Below are 17264 nucleotides of genomic sequence, written 5' to 3'. Positions count from 1 at the left end.
GTGAATGAAGGAACAGCGAAGGACGAGAGCGAAGGGACGGCGAAGGACGAGAGCGAAGACCGAAGGAACGATGAAAGTTTTAATTTTTTTTTTTGAACATACGGTCAAGCTACAGCGAAGGAACCGCGTGTGTGTTTGTTGTTCTCTTCTCTTTGTGCTTTTCCTTGCGATGAAATTGTAAAATGGCAAAATATGTTGGCGTTAATTGAAGAATTGGCCATTAAAACTAATTTGCGATTAATCGTAACTGCGATATGCGAACTTCCGGACAGTGAGACCTTATTTTTGGAATGTACGTCAACGTACGTATGTCCACGTACTTACCTCCCCGCATGTACGGGCACGCACTAGTAATAATAATAATAATAATAATCTATCTATAATTCCAGTAATCTGTGTGTGTGTGTGTGTCTGTCTGTCTGTATGTATGTATGCGACCGCTGTTTCTCGACAACTACCGGTCCGATATACTTGAAACTTGCCAGGTATATTGCTGGGGACCCGAGGATGTGCCTTTTCAAGGTTTGAAATTAATCGGACAAGTGGTTCCCAAGGTATGGTCACCGTACTCGCAAGCCGTTCGCTTTGGCTTTGCGAATGGACCAAACCATTTCATGTAAATAGAGGGGGGGGTTCTGTGGTCGTTGCGAATGGACCAAACCATTTCATGTAAATAGAGGGGGGGGGGGGTTCTGTGGTCGTTACTGCCACGTGGTTTCAAAGTTTTTTTTTGTTGTTGTTGTTTGCACGCATGTTTTTTTGCACGCACGTACGGGCAAGCACGTACGGGCAAGCACGTACGTGCGGGCACGACCCTAGTAATTTTTTTATTTTTATTTTTATTTTTTTTTGTATACAAGATCGAGGCTCGTGAAAGAGCGAACATTAATCACACAGAAAGACAAACCGACACATAAAACATATAACATCGGGAGCGGTAGACAAGATGGGGAGAGAGGGGGAAGGACACAAACACAACATTTGAGAGCAGGGACCGAGAGACATGGAGACATCGAGAGATCTGAGAGAGGGCGAGGGCTTTGGGGGGGGGGGGGCATGGGAAGGGGGCGGTGGGAGAGGTATAAAACATATGGACACTGCCAGGACTTCCAGGAAAGAAGTTGGAATTTCAAACAAGGTGGATCTGGGGTGAATTAGCGGGGGTAGAAAAGATCAAGGTTTTGGATGGGGGAAGATAAGAGATGGTGGTGAACAGCTGTTTTAAAGACCTGGAGGGAAGAGTGGGATTGAAGGGAGTGAGGGAGTTTGTTCCAGAGGCGGGAGAAAAGAGGAATGAAAGAGTGAAGGTGAGCGGAGAGCCGAGATTTCGGCAGTTTAACCATCAGAGGGTTGCTGGCAGATCTTGTGCGACCTGTAGGAATATTTGGGGGACAGAGCACAGAGAGAGCTGGGGGTGCAAGGCCGGAGAGGAGTCGGTAGAAGACAGAAAGACCACCTACCTGCCTGCGGTGAGTGAGTGAAAGGCCCTCAGAGATAGCTTCATCGCGGGAGATTCCAATAATTCTGAAAGCTTTGGTTTCAACAGCGTGAAGCCGAGCTAGGTGTGAGGCAGGAGCACCGGCCCATAGGGGAGAACAGTATTCCATTGAGCTGCGGATGAAAGCCTTGTATGTGGTGAGGAGCTCAGGTGTGCCGAGGAAGGACTTCGCACGACGGAGGATGCCCAGTCGGCGACTGGCTTTGGAGGCCAGCTTCGAAATGTGGTTTTCCCAAGAAAGATCATGGCAGATAGTGAGACCCAAAATCTTGAGCGACAGAACTTCTTGGAGAGGATTGTTGAGAAAGTAGATGGGAGGGTTGTCCAGTCGATCTTTTCGGAGAGACATAGTAAGAGTGTGAGATTTGTCAGGATTGAAAGACATGTTCCACTTGTTTGACCAGTCTGTGATTTTGTCCAGGTCTTCAGAGAGTGAGGAGGCAGCAGACTGCCGATCTGAGGGAAGAGGAATGGAGCGGCAGAGAGTGGAGTCATCAGCAAAGAGATAGAGAGGATTTTCGAGAGAGTCAGAGAGATCATTGATGAAGACCAGAAAAAGCACGGGGCCCAGAACACTGCCTTGGGGAACTCCAGCCTGAACAGGAAGAGGAGATGAGAGAAACCCATTCAGGGCCACACGTTGACGACGACTAGAGAGGAAGTCCGCCAGCCATGCGTGGAGATTTCCATGGATACCAAAGGAGGAGAGTTTGGTGAGCAGAGCGGGGTGCCAGACCGTGTCGAAGGCACGTGATATGTCGAGGGAGACAGCTCTAATTTCCTGTTTGGCATTGAGGACCTCCATCCATTGTTGAGACAGCAGAAGCAGCATGTCCAGAGTAGAGTGACCTGGTCTGAAACCAAATTGATGATCAGAGATCAAGCCATTGGAGAAGAGGAAAGATTTCATATCCGAAGCAATGATGGATTCCATGACTTTGCTGATAATTGGGAGAAGGCTGATTGGTCTGTAGTTGCTAGGATCTGTTTTTGCACCTTTTTTGTGCAAAGCGGTGATGTTGGCTGATTTCCAAGCAGATGGCAGTTGACCTTGAGCAAAAGAGAGGGTGAAGAGAACAGAGAGAGGGTGAGATAGAGCAGCAGAGCAGGATTTTAGGACCCGTGGGCTGATGCCGTCGGGTCCAGTTGCAGAATCAGAGTCGAGGGTTGACAGAAACTTTTCCACCTTGTCAGGAGGAAAGGACACGGAGTCCAGGAGCAGCAGGGTACGACTGGGTATGGTGGGTACAGAGAGGGATGGGTTTGGGACACAAGATTTAGAGGCAAACACAGAGTTGAGGCATTCAGCTTTTTCACGTGCGGAGTCAGCTGTGTAGCCGTTTGAGGTAAGGGAGGGGATGGAGGGGGAACAAACACCAGAAACGGATTTGACCAGACGCCACCAGGATTTGGAAGAGGGAGACAGATAAGAGAGTTCGGTCTTGAGAACGGAGAGATATTGTTTCCTGGCTCTCCTGAGGGTGGACACACACTTGTTTCGGGCTTTGTGAAAGGAAATGAGATTTCCTTCCGTTGGATTTGCTTTCCAGGAGACGAAGGCAAGTTGTTTCTGGGCAACAGCCTCACCACAAGATTCCGTGTACCATGGACGGGAGGAAGGGTATGACAACTGAAGACGAGATGGGATAAATCTGTGCATGAGAGAGAGCAATTTACTTTGGAAGAATTCCCAGGATGAGTTGATGTCAGAGGTGGTAGAGATGGGAGACCAGTCCAGATGATTGATGGCTGCTTGAAGACCGTGCCAGTTGGCCTGAGTGAAATGCCAGACTCGTCGACGCTGAGCAGGCTCCCTGAGGATGGTCAGAGAGATGTCCACTTTAACAAGGACATGATCAGATGATCCGATCGGAGCAGAAGAAGAGCAGCAGACATTTTCAGGGAAGTTAGTCATATTCAAGTCCAGAAGAGAAGATGTTCCGTTGACTGAGATCCGGGTCGGGAAATTGACAGATTGTGTCAGTCCCAGTGAGTCGCAGAAGTCCTTTGCTGAAGAGCCATGGCTGGTGAGAGAGGTACCCACACCCAGCCAACTGGCATGGTGACAATTGAAATCACCACATATGAGGAAGAGAGAGTTGGGATGAGTAGATAGAAGTTGGTCCATATCATCAGACAGCGAGATGTAGATGGAGTCATCACTGTTTGGTGGACGGTACAACACACATATGAACAAGAGGTGGGAGCGAAGGGGAAGCCATAGCCAGAGGTATTCCTGGGGGTGAGGTGGAGAGAGTGCAGTGCAGGGCGAGTGAGGAAGAGAGTTTTTGATAAAGATAGCAACCCCGCCTCCAGGACGAGGCTCAGGTCTATCATACCGGAGGAGGGAGTAGCCCGGGAGAGATACTATGGAATCAGAGACATCATAAAGGAGGAAAGTTTCTGTTAAGCAGATCACGTCTGGTTTGACAGAAGCAACCTGTATGGAGAGATCAGTTAAGTTTGAACGAAGGCCCCGGATGTTTGAGGTCCATACCGTTAATGAAGAGGAAGGGGGAGCATCAGATACAGAACAGGGGGGAGGAGGGGTAGGGTAAGATGTGGAAGAGGTGGAAGAGATAGGGAGAGCTGTTGAAGGTGTGTCAGAGATTTCAGAATAGCTCGGAGAAAGGGAAGGATGGGGCGGACAAAAGGTTTGATGGTGATTGGGTGAGCCACAATGAGGTGTTATTTGAGGAGGGGGCAGAGCGAGGCAGAAGGTTGGGGGAGATGGAGGTGAGAGTTTGAAGGGGGAAGAAGCGGGGAGGACGCTTTGAGGAGGGGGAGTGAGAGGGGGGAAATTGAGAAGCAATGAGGGTGGGGAGATTTGAAGGGGAGGGGTGAGGGGGGAGTTTGGGAGGGAAGGGACAAGGGGAGGGATTTGAAAGGGATGGGATATGGGGGAGATTTGGAGGGGAGGGGTGAGGCAGGAGTCTAGGAGGGGAGGGGCGAGGGGGCGTCTTGGCGGGGAGGGGTGAGGGGGTAGTTTAGGAGGGAGGGGGCAAGGGGGGAGATTTGAAAGGGATGGGTGATGGGGAAGATTTGGAGGGGAGGGGTGATGGGGAAGATTTGGAGGGGAGGGGTTATGGGGAACATTTGGAGGGGAGGGGTGAGATTGGATTTTTGAAAGTGTACGATTTATGGGAAACGAACATTTATTGCAAAATGAGTTTCTTGTGACCTTCGAGTTAAAAATACTGTTACATATTTAGGTGAATGTATGTAAATTACCATGCAGGTCTTTGCTTCCGTGTGTAGTATATTAAGTTGTTGTGTAGTTGTTGTGGTTGGAGGGTCAGGAGCCCTTCTGAAAGAGTGGCAGGAAACGGAAGTGGCCGGAAGCGGAAGTGACGGGGAACGGAGGAAAAAGACACGAGGGAAAGGAAGGTTTCTTCTTCCTCGCCCCGCGACGACGAGAAGGTGGAATCGACCTTACGCTGCGCGGAAAACGCGCCGTTGCGAAAGGTCTGGCGAGAGGAGTTACCTGGGCGGTAAATACCTTTGGACACGTCCAGTCACTGTGAGTTCGTGCACGAAACCAAGCGTCCGGGACAGTTTGCCCCGTCTACAAAGACGCGTACGGGTCCGCACGTTGGGCCTCGCTCGCGTCGGAAGCCGCGCTGGGTTTTGCCCCGTCTACAAAGACGCGTACGGGTCCGCACGTTGGGCCTCGCTCGCGTCGGAAGCCGCGCTGGGTTTTTGCCCATCTACAAGGACGCGTAAGAGTCGCACTTGGGGCCTCGCGCACGTTGGACGCCGCGCTGGGTTTGCCCCGTGGCTTGGCAAGGAGGTGCGCTGCAGCCGCGGCCCCAGTCCGAGACGGCACGTTTAGAGCACGTCCGCCCGGGGCTCGTTCAACCGCCCGTGTGCGGAGAGGAGAGACATTGACCACGGAGGGAGTCAGGAGTGGGGCTCACGTGAGGAATGTATAAAATTAAGATGGCCATCTTAGAGTTTGTGTAGATGAGTTCACATGGTTGTAATATTGATTGTGCATTGTTGATGGTTGTTGATTGCTCAGTGAATATATTATTGATTATTCCGGATCCTTGGTGTGGGGTTTCTTCTTGACCGGAATTCATATTGATTGCGTTACGAAAGCGTATAAACCATATATCTTTCTGGCGGGGTCCCTCCCACGGTCCGGGGGTCACCAAGACCAGGTAGTTACCGGGAGGACCACGTAACAATACGTTTAAGGACGCTGGATGGAGGATGGAGTGCAGGAGAGTTTAGGGAATGTAGAAAAAAGGCACTATAGGAGATGGATATTTTTTTTGGGATGAATTGATTTGGTGAGCAAGTCGAAAGCAGCCTTTTAAAGAAGAAGAAGAAAAAGGTGTTATAAAATATGACGGAATACATAACTTGAGGGGAAAGTGTAAACATTGAAGGTTAATGAGTGAAAACTATCTGGGGAAATGGGGGAGAAACACGTGGTCGAAGAACGAACGAACGAATAAGATTGAATAAACGAATGAGAACAGAGAAGGGAATTTTTTTTTTTTTTTTTTTTTGAGTTGAGATTTACACAAGGAAGTAGGCTATGGGTGAAAAGCCTGGGAATACAGAGAACGAAGGTTATTGGATCACAAACGACGGACCGCTGAGAGAAAAACAAAGCCTCAAGGTTGTACAGTGCACACTGTACAAGGCCTCAAGACACGACACGGCAAACAGACGATCAATTTATGAAAGATAAACACCGAGAAACAACCAAAGTTGCACACAATAACTTCACACACCGAACGATAAATACAGTTTCGACAAAATACAATTGTGAACAGACTTAACTTCGAAAAACGTGGAGACCGTGTGGAGCTTCGAAAATCCCTCCCACCGTCTCCGAGATCTCGCGAGATCTCAATAATAATAATAATAATAATAATAATAATAATCTTTATTGTGCCATATCCAGGGAAATTATTCTTTGGTGACACTGAATTTGCCAATCATAAAAACATAAAACACAAAGGGAATTTTAAAAAACAAAATAAAAAGATATAAAATATAAAATGTGGAAGATGGACTAAACAGCAAAATGGCGAAGAGTTTGAATTTGCATTTAGCATTTGAATTGCACATGGTACAAATCACTTTTTGAAAATGTTTAAGGACTAAATTATTAGATTTTGGTGAAGATCCAGATCAGGATATGCATCTGAGAATATTTTAAGTGATTCTTCACCAATCTGAAATAGGGTAAAAACAATATATAACATGGTATCTCAAAAAGTTGTGGACAGATTTGGATGAAACATGGTGGACAGGTTGGGTGTGTGAAAAGGAATAGTTGATTAAATTTTGGTGAAGATTCGAATCCGGATCCGGATACGAGATTATTTTCTTAATTCATTAAGTTATTCTTCACCATAGAGTGATAGCGCCAAAACTATATGTGGCATGATATTTCAAAAGGTTGCGGACGACCTATGACAAAACTTGGTGGAAGAGTTGGGAAAGTGAAGAGAACAAGCAGATTTGATTTTGGATCATGGAGGATCAAATTCTGACCTACCAGCTGAATACAAAGTGTAAACTGTTCAGCCTGGCATAGGTATGCTCTCTACAAAGTGGCGTTATAGTTTCCTCCGTCTTGACTTGAATCGTAACATCCTCTTCTTGCTTACAACTATTTATCTCCAAACATACTTCAATCTGCAGAAATGGTAGTCGAGGCAAATATTGGCAACCTTGCACTTTTTTTCAAATATTTTAATGTCCACACATGTAGTTCTTTGGTTAACAGTTGAACAAAACAAAAAAGCTGAAAAAATTATGAAATCTTAGTTTATTCCACACAGCAATCCTAAAATAGACCGGACAATATTATTGGCACCTTTTAGAAGTTGTTAGAAATAATTAGATTTCAAGCAGGTGATTCTCCTTTACTTTGGAATTAAACTCACCTCTGGTGAGTCGCAGGTGCCTGCAATATATAAATCACTCATTCAACCAGTTTGAATAGAGAAAAGGAGTCATTCTGCTGTTTTGTGTCACTGTGTGTATTACAATGAGCATGGAGAAAAGAAAGAAATCCAGAGAATTGTCTGCGGGGGTCAGACACAAGATTGTAGCCAATCATGGACAATCTCAAGGCTAAAAGTCCATCTCCAGAGACCTTGATGTTCCTGTATCCAACATACGTAATGATATCAGGACGTTTCAGGCCCATGGCACTGCAGCCAACGTCCCTGGACGTGGCCGCAAAATAAAACTTGATGGAAGATTGCAACGAAGGATTGTTTGAATGGTGGAGAAAGCACCTCGATCAACTGCCAAACAGATTCAAGCTGTCCTTCAGACACAAGATATGACAGTTTCAAGTCGCGCCATCCGTCATCAACTCAATGAAAGGTGGTTCTATGGTAGGAGACCCAGCAGGACCACACTGCTGAGAAAGCCCGACTGGAGTTTGCCAAAACACACCTGAACAAGCCAAAATCCTTCTGGGAGAATGTCCTGTAGATGAGACCAAATTAGAGCTTTTTGGTAAAGCACGTCATCTCTGTTTACAGAAAACAAAAGGAAGCCTTCAAAGAAAAGAACACCTTCCCTACAGTTAAACATGGAGGGGTTTCAGTGATGATTTGGGGTTATTGTGCTGGCTCTGGGATTGGGTGTCTTGAATGTGTGCATGGTATCATGAAATCAGGAGCTTACCAAAGCATTTTGCAGCATAATGCTCAACTTTGTTGATCTTTCCTGGGAAAACCAGATTTCCAAGCTGGCCTCCAAAGCCAGTCCTCCATCGTGTGAAGTCCTTCCTTGGCACACCTGAGCTCCTCACCACATACAAGGCTTTCATCCACAGTTCAATGGAATACTGTTCTCCCCTCGGGGCTGGTGCTCCTGCCTCACCCCTAGCTCGGCTTCACGCTGTTGAAACCAAAGCTTTCAGAATCATTGGAATCTCCCGCGATGAAGATAACTCTGAAGGCCTTTCATTCACTCACCGCAGGCAGGTTGGTAGGTGGTCTTTCTGTCTTCGACAGACTCCTCTCTGGCCTAGCTCCACCAGCTCTATCTGTGTTCTGTCCCCCAAATATTCCAACAGGTCGCACAAGATCTGCCAGCAACCCTCTTCTGGTGAAATTGCCAAAATCAAGACTCTCTGCTCACCTTCACTCTTTCATTCTTCTTTACTCCCGCCTCTGGAACAAACTCCCATATTCTCTTCAATCCCACTCCTCCCTCCATGTTTTTAAAACAGCTGTCCACCACCATCTCTTATCTTCCCCCATCCAAAACCTTGATCTTTTCTACCTCGTTAATTAACCCCAGATCCAATATTTTGAAATACCAACTTCTTCCCTTGAAGTCCTAGCAGTGTCCATGTGTTTTATACCTCTCCCACCCCACCTTTCCCATGCCTCCTCCCCCCAAGCCCTCTCCCTCCCACAGATCTCCCGATGTCCCTGCTCTCTGCTGTTGTACTTGTGTGCTTCCCTCTCTCTCCCCATCTTGTCTCCCGCTCCCTTTATTATATGTTTTATGTGTCTGTTTTTTTAGGGGGGGGGGGGGGGGGAGATTAATTTTAGATCTTACACGAGCCTCGATCTTGTATACAAAAAAAGCAAAAAAAAAAATCAAGACCTGGTGAAAGAAAGATGGGTCTTGCAGCAGGACAATGACCACAAACACACGTCAAAAAGCACCCAGAAATGGTTCAAGACAGGACGCTGGACTGTGCTGAAGTGGCCAGCAATGAGTCCAGATCTAAATCCCATTGAACACCTGTGGGGAGATCTGAAAACAGCAGTTGGGAGAAGGCACCCTTCAAATCTGGGAGAACTGGAGTAGTTTGCACAAGAAGAGTGGGCCATACTGCCAGTAGAGAGGTGAAGGAAGCTCATTCATGGCTAGAGGAAGTGCTTGACTGCAGTTATTTTGTCTAAAGGTTTTGTCCACTACCAAATATTAAGTCCAGGGTGTCAATAATTTTGTCAATGCCATTTCTTTTTATTTTCTGATTTAAAAGGATATATTAAATTCTGAATCAAAGACAAAGGTTCTGTAATATTAATAGTGAAACAAAGAATTACGGAGACCAAATACTTTTGTCATTTTCAACTTATTTTTTGACAAAATTGAGTTATTTGAAAAAAGTGCAAGGGTGCCAATATTTTTGGCCACGACTGCATTTAATATGGCTGCCATCACAGTGTTGTCTCAGTTTTAGAAGTGGCTGGTGTCTATTTTTCTGAATACAATGGTCGACGATGATGAAGGATAAACCAAGGCCATGCAGATAGATACTGTACAAGTGGTGTTTGAAGAGACACACCCTATTCCTCACGGCTCTCGTATTGCACAAGGAGAACCCTCAAGTGCAGTCTACAACCAAAATGCACCAAATTACACCTTCACCTGCAGCAGGTGTTCCTCAATACTGTGGAGCAATGGCGTTCAATGTCATCACACAAAAACAATTCTCATTGGCTGCGTTTTCACTTGACTAGGGCGTGCCCGCACGTACGGGCACGCCCGTACGTGCTTGCCCGTACGTGCGTGCAAAAAAACATGCGTGCAAACAACAACAAAAAAAAACTTTGAAACCACGTGGCAGTAACGACCACAGAACCCCCCCCCCCCCCCCCCTCTATTTACATGAAATGGTTTGGTCCATTCGCAACGACCACAGAACCCCCCCCCCCCCCCCTCTATTTACATGAAATGGTTTGGTCCATTCGCAAAGCCAAAGTGAACGGCTTGCGAGTACGGTGACCATACCTTGGGAACCACTTGTCCGATTAATTTCAAACCTTGAAAAGGCACATCCTCGGGTCCCCAGCAATATACCTGGCAAGTTTCAAGTATATCGGACCGGTAGTTGTCGAGAAACAGCGGTCGCATACATACATACAGACAGACAGACACACACACACACAGAGATTACTGGAATTATAGATAGATGCAAGTCAAAAAACAGTGTCGCAAGTCACTATTTTAAATGTAAATCTGGAGATAGGCCGTGACAATGATATTCAATTTTGGCACACACAATTCAGAATTCCAATCTTGCTACTGAGAAAATTCAAAGCGATACTTTACCTCTCATGGGTTCCGGTGTCTTGCGTTGTTCCCAGCTGGAATAAAATGTCCACCGTCGAATCTGATGACAGGCCATTCAAGCGGCCCATCAGTAGAGGGCTATTCAAATCTGACACAAGACAGAAAGTGAAGGCAAATACTCAATTTCCACATCATCATTTCATGCTGAAAGTCAACAATTCTTTCAAAAATCAATGACCAGTACAAACAGCACAGAGGAAAGAGTCAAAATCAAATAGAAGATGAAATACTGCATTGGAGTCATCAGAAGGTACCCAAATAAACAAAGAGCAAAGATGGATTCATCAGAAGGAATCTGGATTCAGCCACAACTCCACAATCCTCAAACCCATCTAGACACAGCCAAGTGATTCTTACAGAAAAATTGCAAATCGTTGTATAAAAATTATAAATACTAGGGCATGCCCGTACTATATATATGCCCGTACTATATATCTATCTAAAATTATATCCCCCCCCCTCTATTTACATGAAATGGTTTGGTTCATTCGCAACGCCAAAGCGAACGGCGAACGGCTTGCGAGTACAGTGACAATCCCCCCCCTCTATTTACATGAATGGTTTGGTCCATTCGCAACGACCACAGAACCCCCCCCTCATGCAATGGTTTGGTCCAAAGCGAACGGCTTCCGGAGTTTGGTAAAGCAATCGCCATCGCGTGCACAAACGCGCAGGAAAGCGAATGAATCGCAAATTCGTTTTTATTAGTGATACGAATTGAATTGGGAGAAATTGGGAGATGAATGAATTGGGAGAAATAATGCGCATAAGAAATCGAATTACGTACCGTAATGGCGGTCAGCTCGTAACGCGCTCAGCTCCGCTCGTCTCACATCGGCCACGCCTACGCAACAAAGCGTTCTGTGATTGGATGCCGGAAAGCGTGCTGCCGGACAGTCGTCACTGTCCGGAAGTTCGCAAATCGCAGTTAGGATGAATCGTTTTAATTTAATCGCAGTTTGAATTCGTTTTAAAACATAGTTTAACGGCAACATAGTTTTCCAACGTGAAATAAATGAATACGCTGTCAAATGTGCCGTCCGAGGCAGAGTCTGATCGCCACGTTCGGCACACGTGATAGCTCGCTGCTCTCTGATTGGTTGAAGCGTTTTTTGGACATATCTCGGTAAGTAATTGTCCGATTAATATGAAACCTTGAAAAGGCACATCCTCGGGTCCCAGCAATATACCTGGCAAGTTTCAAGTATATCGGACCCGTGGTTGTCGAGAAACAGCGGTCACAGACAAACACACAGACAGACACACACACACACAGAGATTACTGGAATTATAGATAGATGATGAAACCACTAGGTTTGTTGCACTCCCAACCTGTTTATATATATACCATCTCAACCATCTCAACCTGTTTTTATATATATATATATATATATATATATATATATTTATATATATATATATATATATATATATATATATATATATATATATACATATACATATATATATATATATATATATACATATATATATATATACTATATATATATATACATATATATATATATATATATATATATATATACACATATATATATATATATATATATACATATATATATATATATATATATATATATATATATATATATATATATATATATATATATATATATATTATATGTATATACAACACAACAACAGGCATTTTGAGGCAATTTTCCCTGCAAGAGCGGGGGTTAGCCTTGCGGTCCCCCATGACAATGTTCTCCATTTTGCCTAATTTTCTGCATCTCCCCTTGTTAACCCCCTTGCCCGCATTTCTTCTTCGACCATCTTTAGCCAAGTCTTTCTCGGTCTTCCCCGTCCTCTACTTCCTTCTACATTCATTTCCATCACTCTTCTCAACCAGTCACTTTCATCCTTCCTCAACACATGACCAAACCATCTCAACCTGTTTCTCTTCACAGAATCCATCACAAGCTCTATTCCCATCATCTTTCGCAATTCATCATTTGTCTTCCTCTCTCTCAACGATACTCCACACATCCACTGAACCATTTGCATTTCCACCCTTTCCAGCCTTCGTTGCTGCTCTACGTTCATTACCCATGTCTCGCTCCCATAAATCATAACACTTCTCACACATGCAGCATACACCTTTCCCTTCAGCTTCAACGACACTCCCCTCCTCGTCAGCACGCCACTCAGTTCCCGAAACTTCTTTCATGCACATCTCACTCGAGCAACCGTTGCCGAGTCTGATCCACCTTCTCCATTCAGCATGTCTCCTAGGTAACAAAATGTTTTCACACCTTCCAGCTTCGTGCCGTCTCCAAGATCCAACTCAACATTTCCTCCATCTGCAGCTCCCTCTGTGCACACCTTACACTTGAATGTAGCTGCCCCACTGGTTAATGACCCTCTCAAACCACTACATTTTTGATGAACCCACTCAGCGCACATTAGGCATTGAACGAAATTCACTCCGACACCCTTCCTGCACACAGCACACGGCCACTTCCCAGTTCTTTCCACCTCACCACATGCTTTACCACTTGCCATCACCTTCGTCTTTCCGATATTCACCTTCAGACCTTTTGTCTCCATACATTCCTTCCACGTGTTCATCTTTTCCTTCAGTCCATCCATACTTTCCGCAATCAACACCAGATCATCTGCATACAACAACTCCCACGGTAAACCCTCCTTTACGTTCTGAGCCAGCACCTCCATCACAGCTACAAATAGTAGTGGACTTAGTACCGACCCCTGATGCACTCCCACCTTCACCTCAAACTCACCACTGTTCCCGTCCTTCGTCTTTTTTTTTTTTTTTTTTTTTTTTTGTATACAAGATCGAGGCTCGTGAAAGAGCGAAAATTAATCACACAGAAAGACAAACAGACACATAAAACAAATAACATCGGGAGCGGTAGACAAGATGGGGAGAGAGGGGGGAGGACACAAACACAACATTTGAGAGCAGGGACCGAGAGACATGGAGACATCGAGAGATCTGTGGGAGGGAGAGGGCTTTGGGGGGGAGGCATGTGAAGGGGGGAGGCATGTGAAGGGGGGGAGGCATGTGAAGGGGGGGGGGGGGTGGGAGAGGTATAAACATATGGACACTGCCAGGATTTCCAGGAAATAAGTTGGAATTTCAAACAAGGTGGATCCTGGGGTGAATTAGTGGGGGTAGAAAAGATCAAGGTTATGGATGGGGGAAGATAAGAGATGGTGGTGAACAGCTGTTTTAAAGACCTGGAGGGAGGAGAGGGATTGAAGGGAGTGTGGGAGTTTGTTCCACAGGCGGGAGAAAAGAGGAATGAAAGAGTGAAGGTGAGCAGAGAGCCGAGATTTCGGCAGTTTAACCATCAGAGGGTGGCTGGCAGATCTTGTGCGACCTGTAGGAATATTTGGGGGACAGAGCACGGAGAGAGCTGGGGGAGCAAGGCCGGAGAGGAGTCGGTAGAAGACAGAAAGACCACCTACCTGCCTGCGGTGAGTGAGTGAAAGGCCCTCAGAGATAGCTTCATCGCGGGAGATTCAAATGATTTTGAAAGCTTTGGATTCAACAGCGTGAAGCCGAGCCAGGTGTGAGGCAGGAGCACCAGCCCATAGGGGAGAACAGTATTCCATTGAGCTGCGGATGAAAGCCTTGTATGTTGCCATCACTACTCTGATCAACCATTCCTCCACTCCTAACTTCCTCAATGCCCATGTCAATACTTTGTGTGGAACCCGATCGAATGCTTTCTCCAGATCAACAAACCCAAGAAACAACTTCTTCCTCTTCTCCATGTACTTCTCCTGCAACTGCCTCACAATGAAAAGCATGTCTGTCGTTCCTCTTCCTGGCATAAATCCAAACTGCATTTCGTCGATCTTCACTTTCTTCCTTATCCTCCTCTCCAACACCCTTTCCAATACCTTCATTCCATGCTCCAATAACTTTATCGCTCGGTACGAGCCACACTCCAGAGGGTCACCTTTCCCCTTGTATAGAGGGACGAGGGTACTCAGTTCCCAATCCACTGGAATGCGGCCTTCTTTCACCACCAGATTACAGATCTCTGTCATTCTCTTCACACCCCAACTTCCTGCTGCCTTCAACATATCTCCCACAACTCCCGTCGGCCCTCCCGCTTTTCTACCCTTCATTGCTTTTATCGCTTCCTCAACTTCCTTCTCAGTTATCTTCTCTGCCGGTCCTAAAACTGGGTTACTCTCCATGTTGCCATCCCATTCATTCTCTGTATTCAACAGCATTTCCATATATCTTTTCCATCTTCCTTTAATTCCATCTGGGTCGACAACGATTTGTCCCACTTCATCCTTCAAGCAGCTCACCCCCATCACATCACACCTCTCTTGCGCTATCTGCTTTGCAATCCTGAATACTGCTTTCTGACCCTCTTCCGAATCCAAGCGTTCTCCGAACATTTTCCTACATGCCTCCTGCGCCTTTGCTACCTCTTTCTGTGCAGCCTTCCTGGCTGCCTTATAACTTTCATGCTCTGCTGTTTCTGCTCCCGTACCCTTCGCCTTCTGCCACTCCTTGAACTTCTTCCTCTTCTCGTCAATCCTCTTTCCAACTTCATCATCCCACCACCATGTTTCCGAGTGCCTCGGTGGTCCTTTTGTCCATCCACATACCTCACCAACGGCTCCCAACAGACGATCTTTCATTGACATCCAACCACTTCAAGCTCAACAACATCATCCTCGACCCTACTCAGCCTCTCTTTTAATGCCTCCCTTACTGTCACCTCTTTCAACCTCCACACCTTCATTCTCGGTTGGTACTTCACCCGCCGAGCTCTCCTCGCCCCTTTCACCCTTACGTCGCAGACAACCAAGTGGTGCTGTGAAACAGCCTCCTCCCCCGGGATCACCTTTGTGTCTCGGAGGTGCCCCCTATCTCGCCTACGCACCATCAGGTAGTCAACGGTTGTCGTCGACCCACCTGACGTGTATGTAACAAGCTTATTATCCTCTTTCTGGAACTGAGTATTACAAATCAACAAATCAGCTCCATCAGCAAACTCCAAAATCCTTTCACCTTCTCCATTTCTCACACCATATCCGTAACCCCCATGAACTCCGTCAAAACCATCCATACTCCTTCCCACATGTCCATTTAGGTCTCCTCCTACCACCACAACTTCCTCATCTTTCACGTTTTCCATCAGCTTCTCTATCGCACACCAGAACTTGTCCTTCTCTTCATCGCTCCGACCAACCTGCGGAGCATATCCCGAGATGACGTTCACCAAGAGCTTTCCAATCATCATTTTCACCATCATCAACCTATCACTCACTCTAGTCACGCTCACCACACTGTCTACAAACTCCTCAGAAAACAGGACACCAACACCATTCACGCCCTCCGGGCACCATTGCCACACAAACTTGTATTTCTGTCCCTGCCTACCCTTCACCATTCTCACACCACTTCCCTTCCATCTCGTCTCTTGCACACAACATATGTCCACTCTTCTTCTGACCAATACTTCCACCACTTCTCCTGATCTCCCTGTCATTGTCCCTATATTCCATGTCCCAAACCTCAGAAACCGATCTTCACTTCGGGCTGTACCCTGCCCACATGTAGTTGTAATTGTCATGGTTCTCTTTTTGAGGCAATGTTTTTTTTTATGGCCGGATGCCCTTCCTGACGCCAACCCTCTTAGTCGCCTCCTACGACACGCAGGGATACAGCGTACCTATTCTTATCCAGGGTACACACTGGGAAACGTTTAAAACATGGAAATTCTGGGGGGGGGGGGGGGGGGGGGGGGGGCGGCGTCAGCATCACCGCTGCGGTTTAAACATATTTAAATAAATATTTAAACAAAACCATGAAAACAATCTGGGAAAAGTCTCTAAGTGAGAACGTGGAGTTGAGAAAGCAGGAGCAGAGGTGAAAGAACAAACGAGAATATAGGGGGCGGGGCACAAGTCGAGACGAGGAGGCCGCACGAGACACCAGGCCGTACGAGGCGCGGACAAAGAAACGACTAATTACACACAAATTTGCATCAACTACACAACCAAAACCAAATAGAAACACACAATAACTCATACACAACAAAATACGCAGCGGAAATTTGACAAAGAAACGAACGGGAAAACACTCAAACTTTGATGCCGTGGAGAGATCAAAGCAAGCCCCGTCGCTCGAGGGACCGGAAGCGGAATTTGTGCAGCAGATATATATATCTGTGCAGTGTCTGTCCTGTCCTGTGTTGTCCTGTGTTGTCTTGTGTTGTCACTGAACTACTTTCTCAAACTTTTGTGAAATCGTACCAAACTTCTGGTATGCACATATCTCTCCCGTCGGTATCTCCTAAGCATATTTTTTGAGAAATTTTCCAATTTATTATTTTGGGGGGTGGGGGGGGGGGGGGGGGGGGGGGGGGGATTTTTTGGGGAAATTTTTTTTCTTTCAACTTCAATCTATATATATAAAACACAGTTTGTGTGTGTGTGTGTGTGTGTGTGTGTAATGTTACCGATAGACTCCTAAACGGAGAGGCTTACATGCTTGATATTTGCATAGACATGGCCAGTGAGCCTGGGACGAACATGGCCGAACTCAAAATATTTGACGATCCATATTTTTTATTCATATTTACCTCAGCGCATTTCAGCGCACGGAATCAACGGAATCAGAGGAGGTGGGCGCTGATTCGCTCAGAGCGATCACGTGATGACGCTATGACGC

The 17264-nt window shown here is 46.1% G+C and overlaps 1 protein-coding gene across 3 annotated transcripts in view; it reads right to left on the bottom strand.

Annotated features, from left to right (window-relative positions):
* Positions 1-17264, bottom strand: part of BIRC6 (baculoviral IAP repeat containing 6) — a 538457-nt gene that overhangs the window by 247848 nt on the left and 273345 nt on the right. For all 3 annotated transcript variants that reach the window (XM_078784399.1, XM_078784400.1, XM_078784401.1), the window contains one exon: positions 10553-10661. In XM_078784399.1, coding sequence (XP_078640525.1) covers positions 10553-10661 — 109 coding nt within the window. The remainder of the gene's footprint in view (positions 1-10552; positions 10662-17264) is intronic.

Source organism: Myxine glutinosa, chromosome 9 (assembly GCF_964187855.1).
Source record: "Myxine glutinosa chromosome 9, kmMyxGlut1.1, whole genome shotgun sequence".
NCBI classification, from domain to species: Eukaryota; Metazoa; Chordata; class Myxini; order Myxiniformes; family Myxinidae; genus Myxine; species Myxine glutinosa.
Note: the sequence above shows the minus strand (reverse complement) of the source record. Positions and strands in the feature narration are given on the sequence as shown.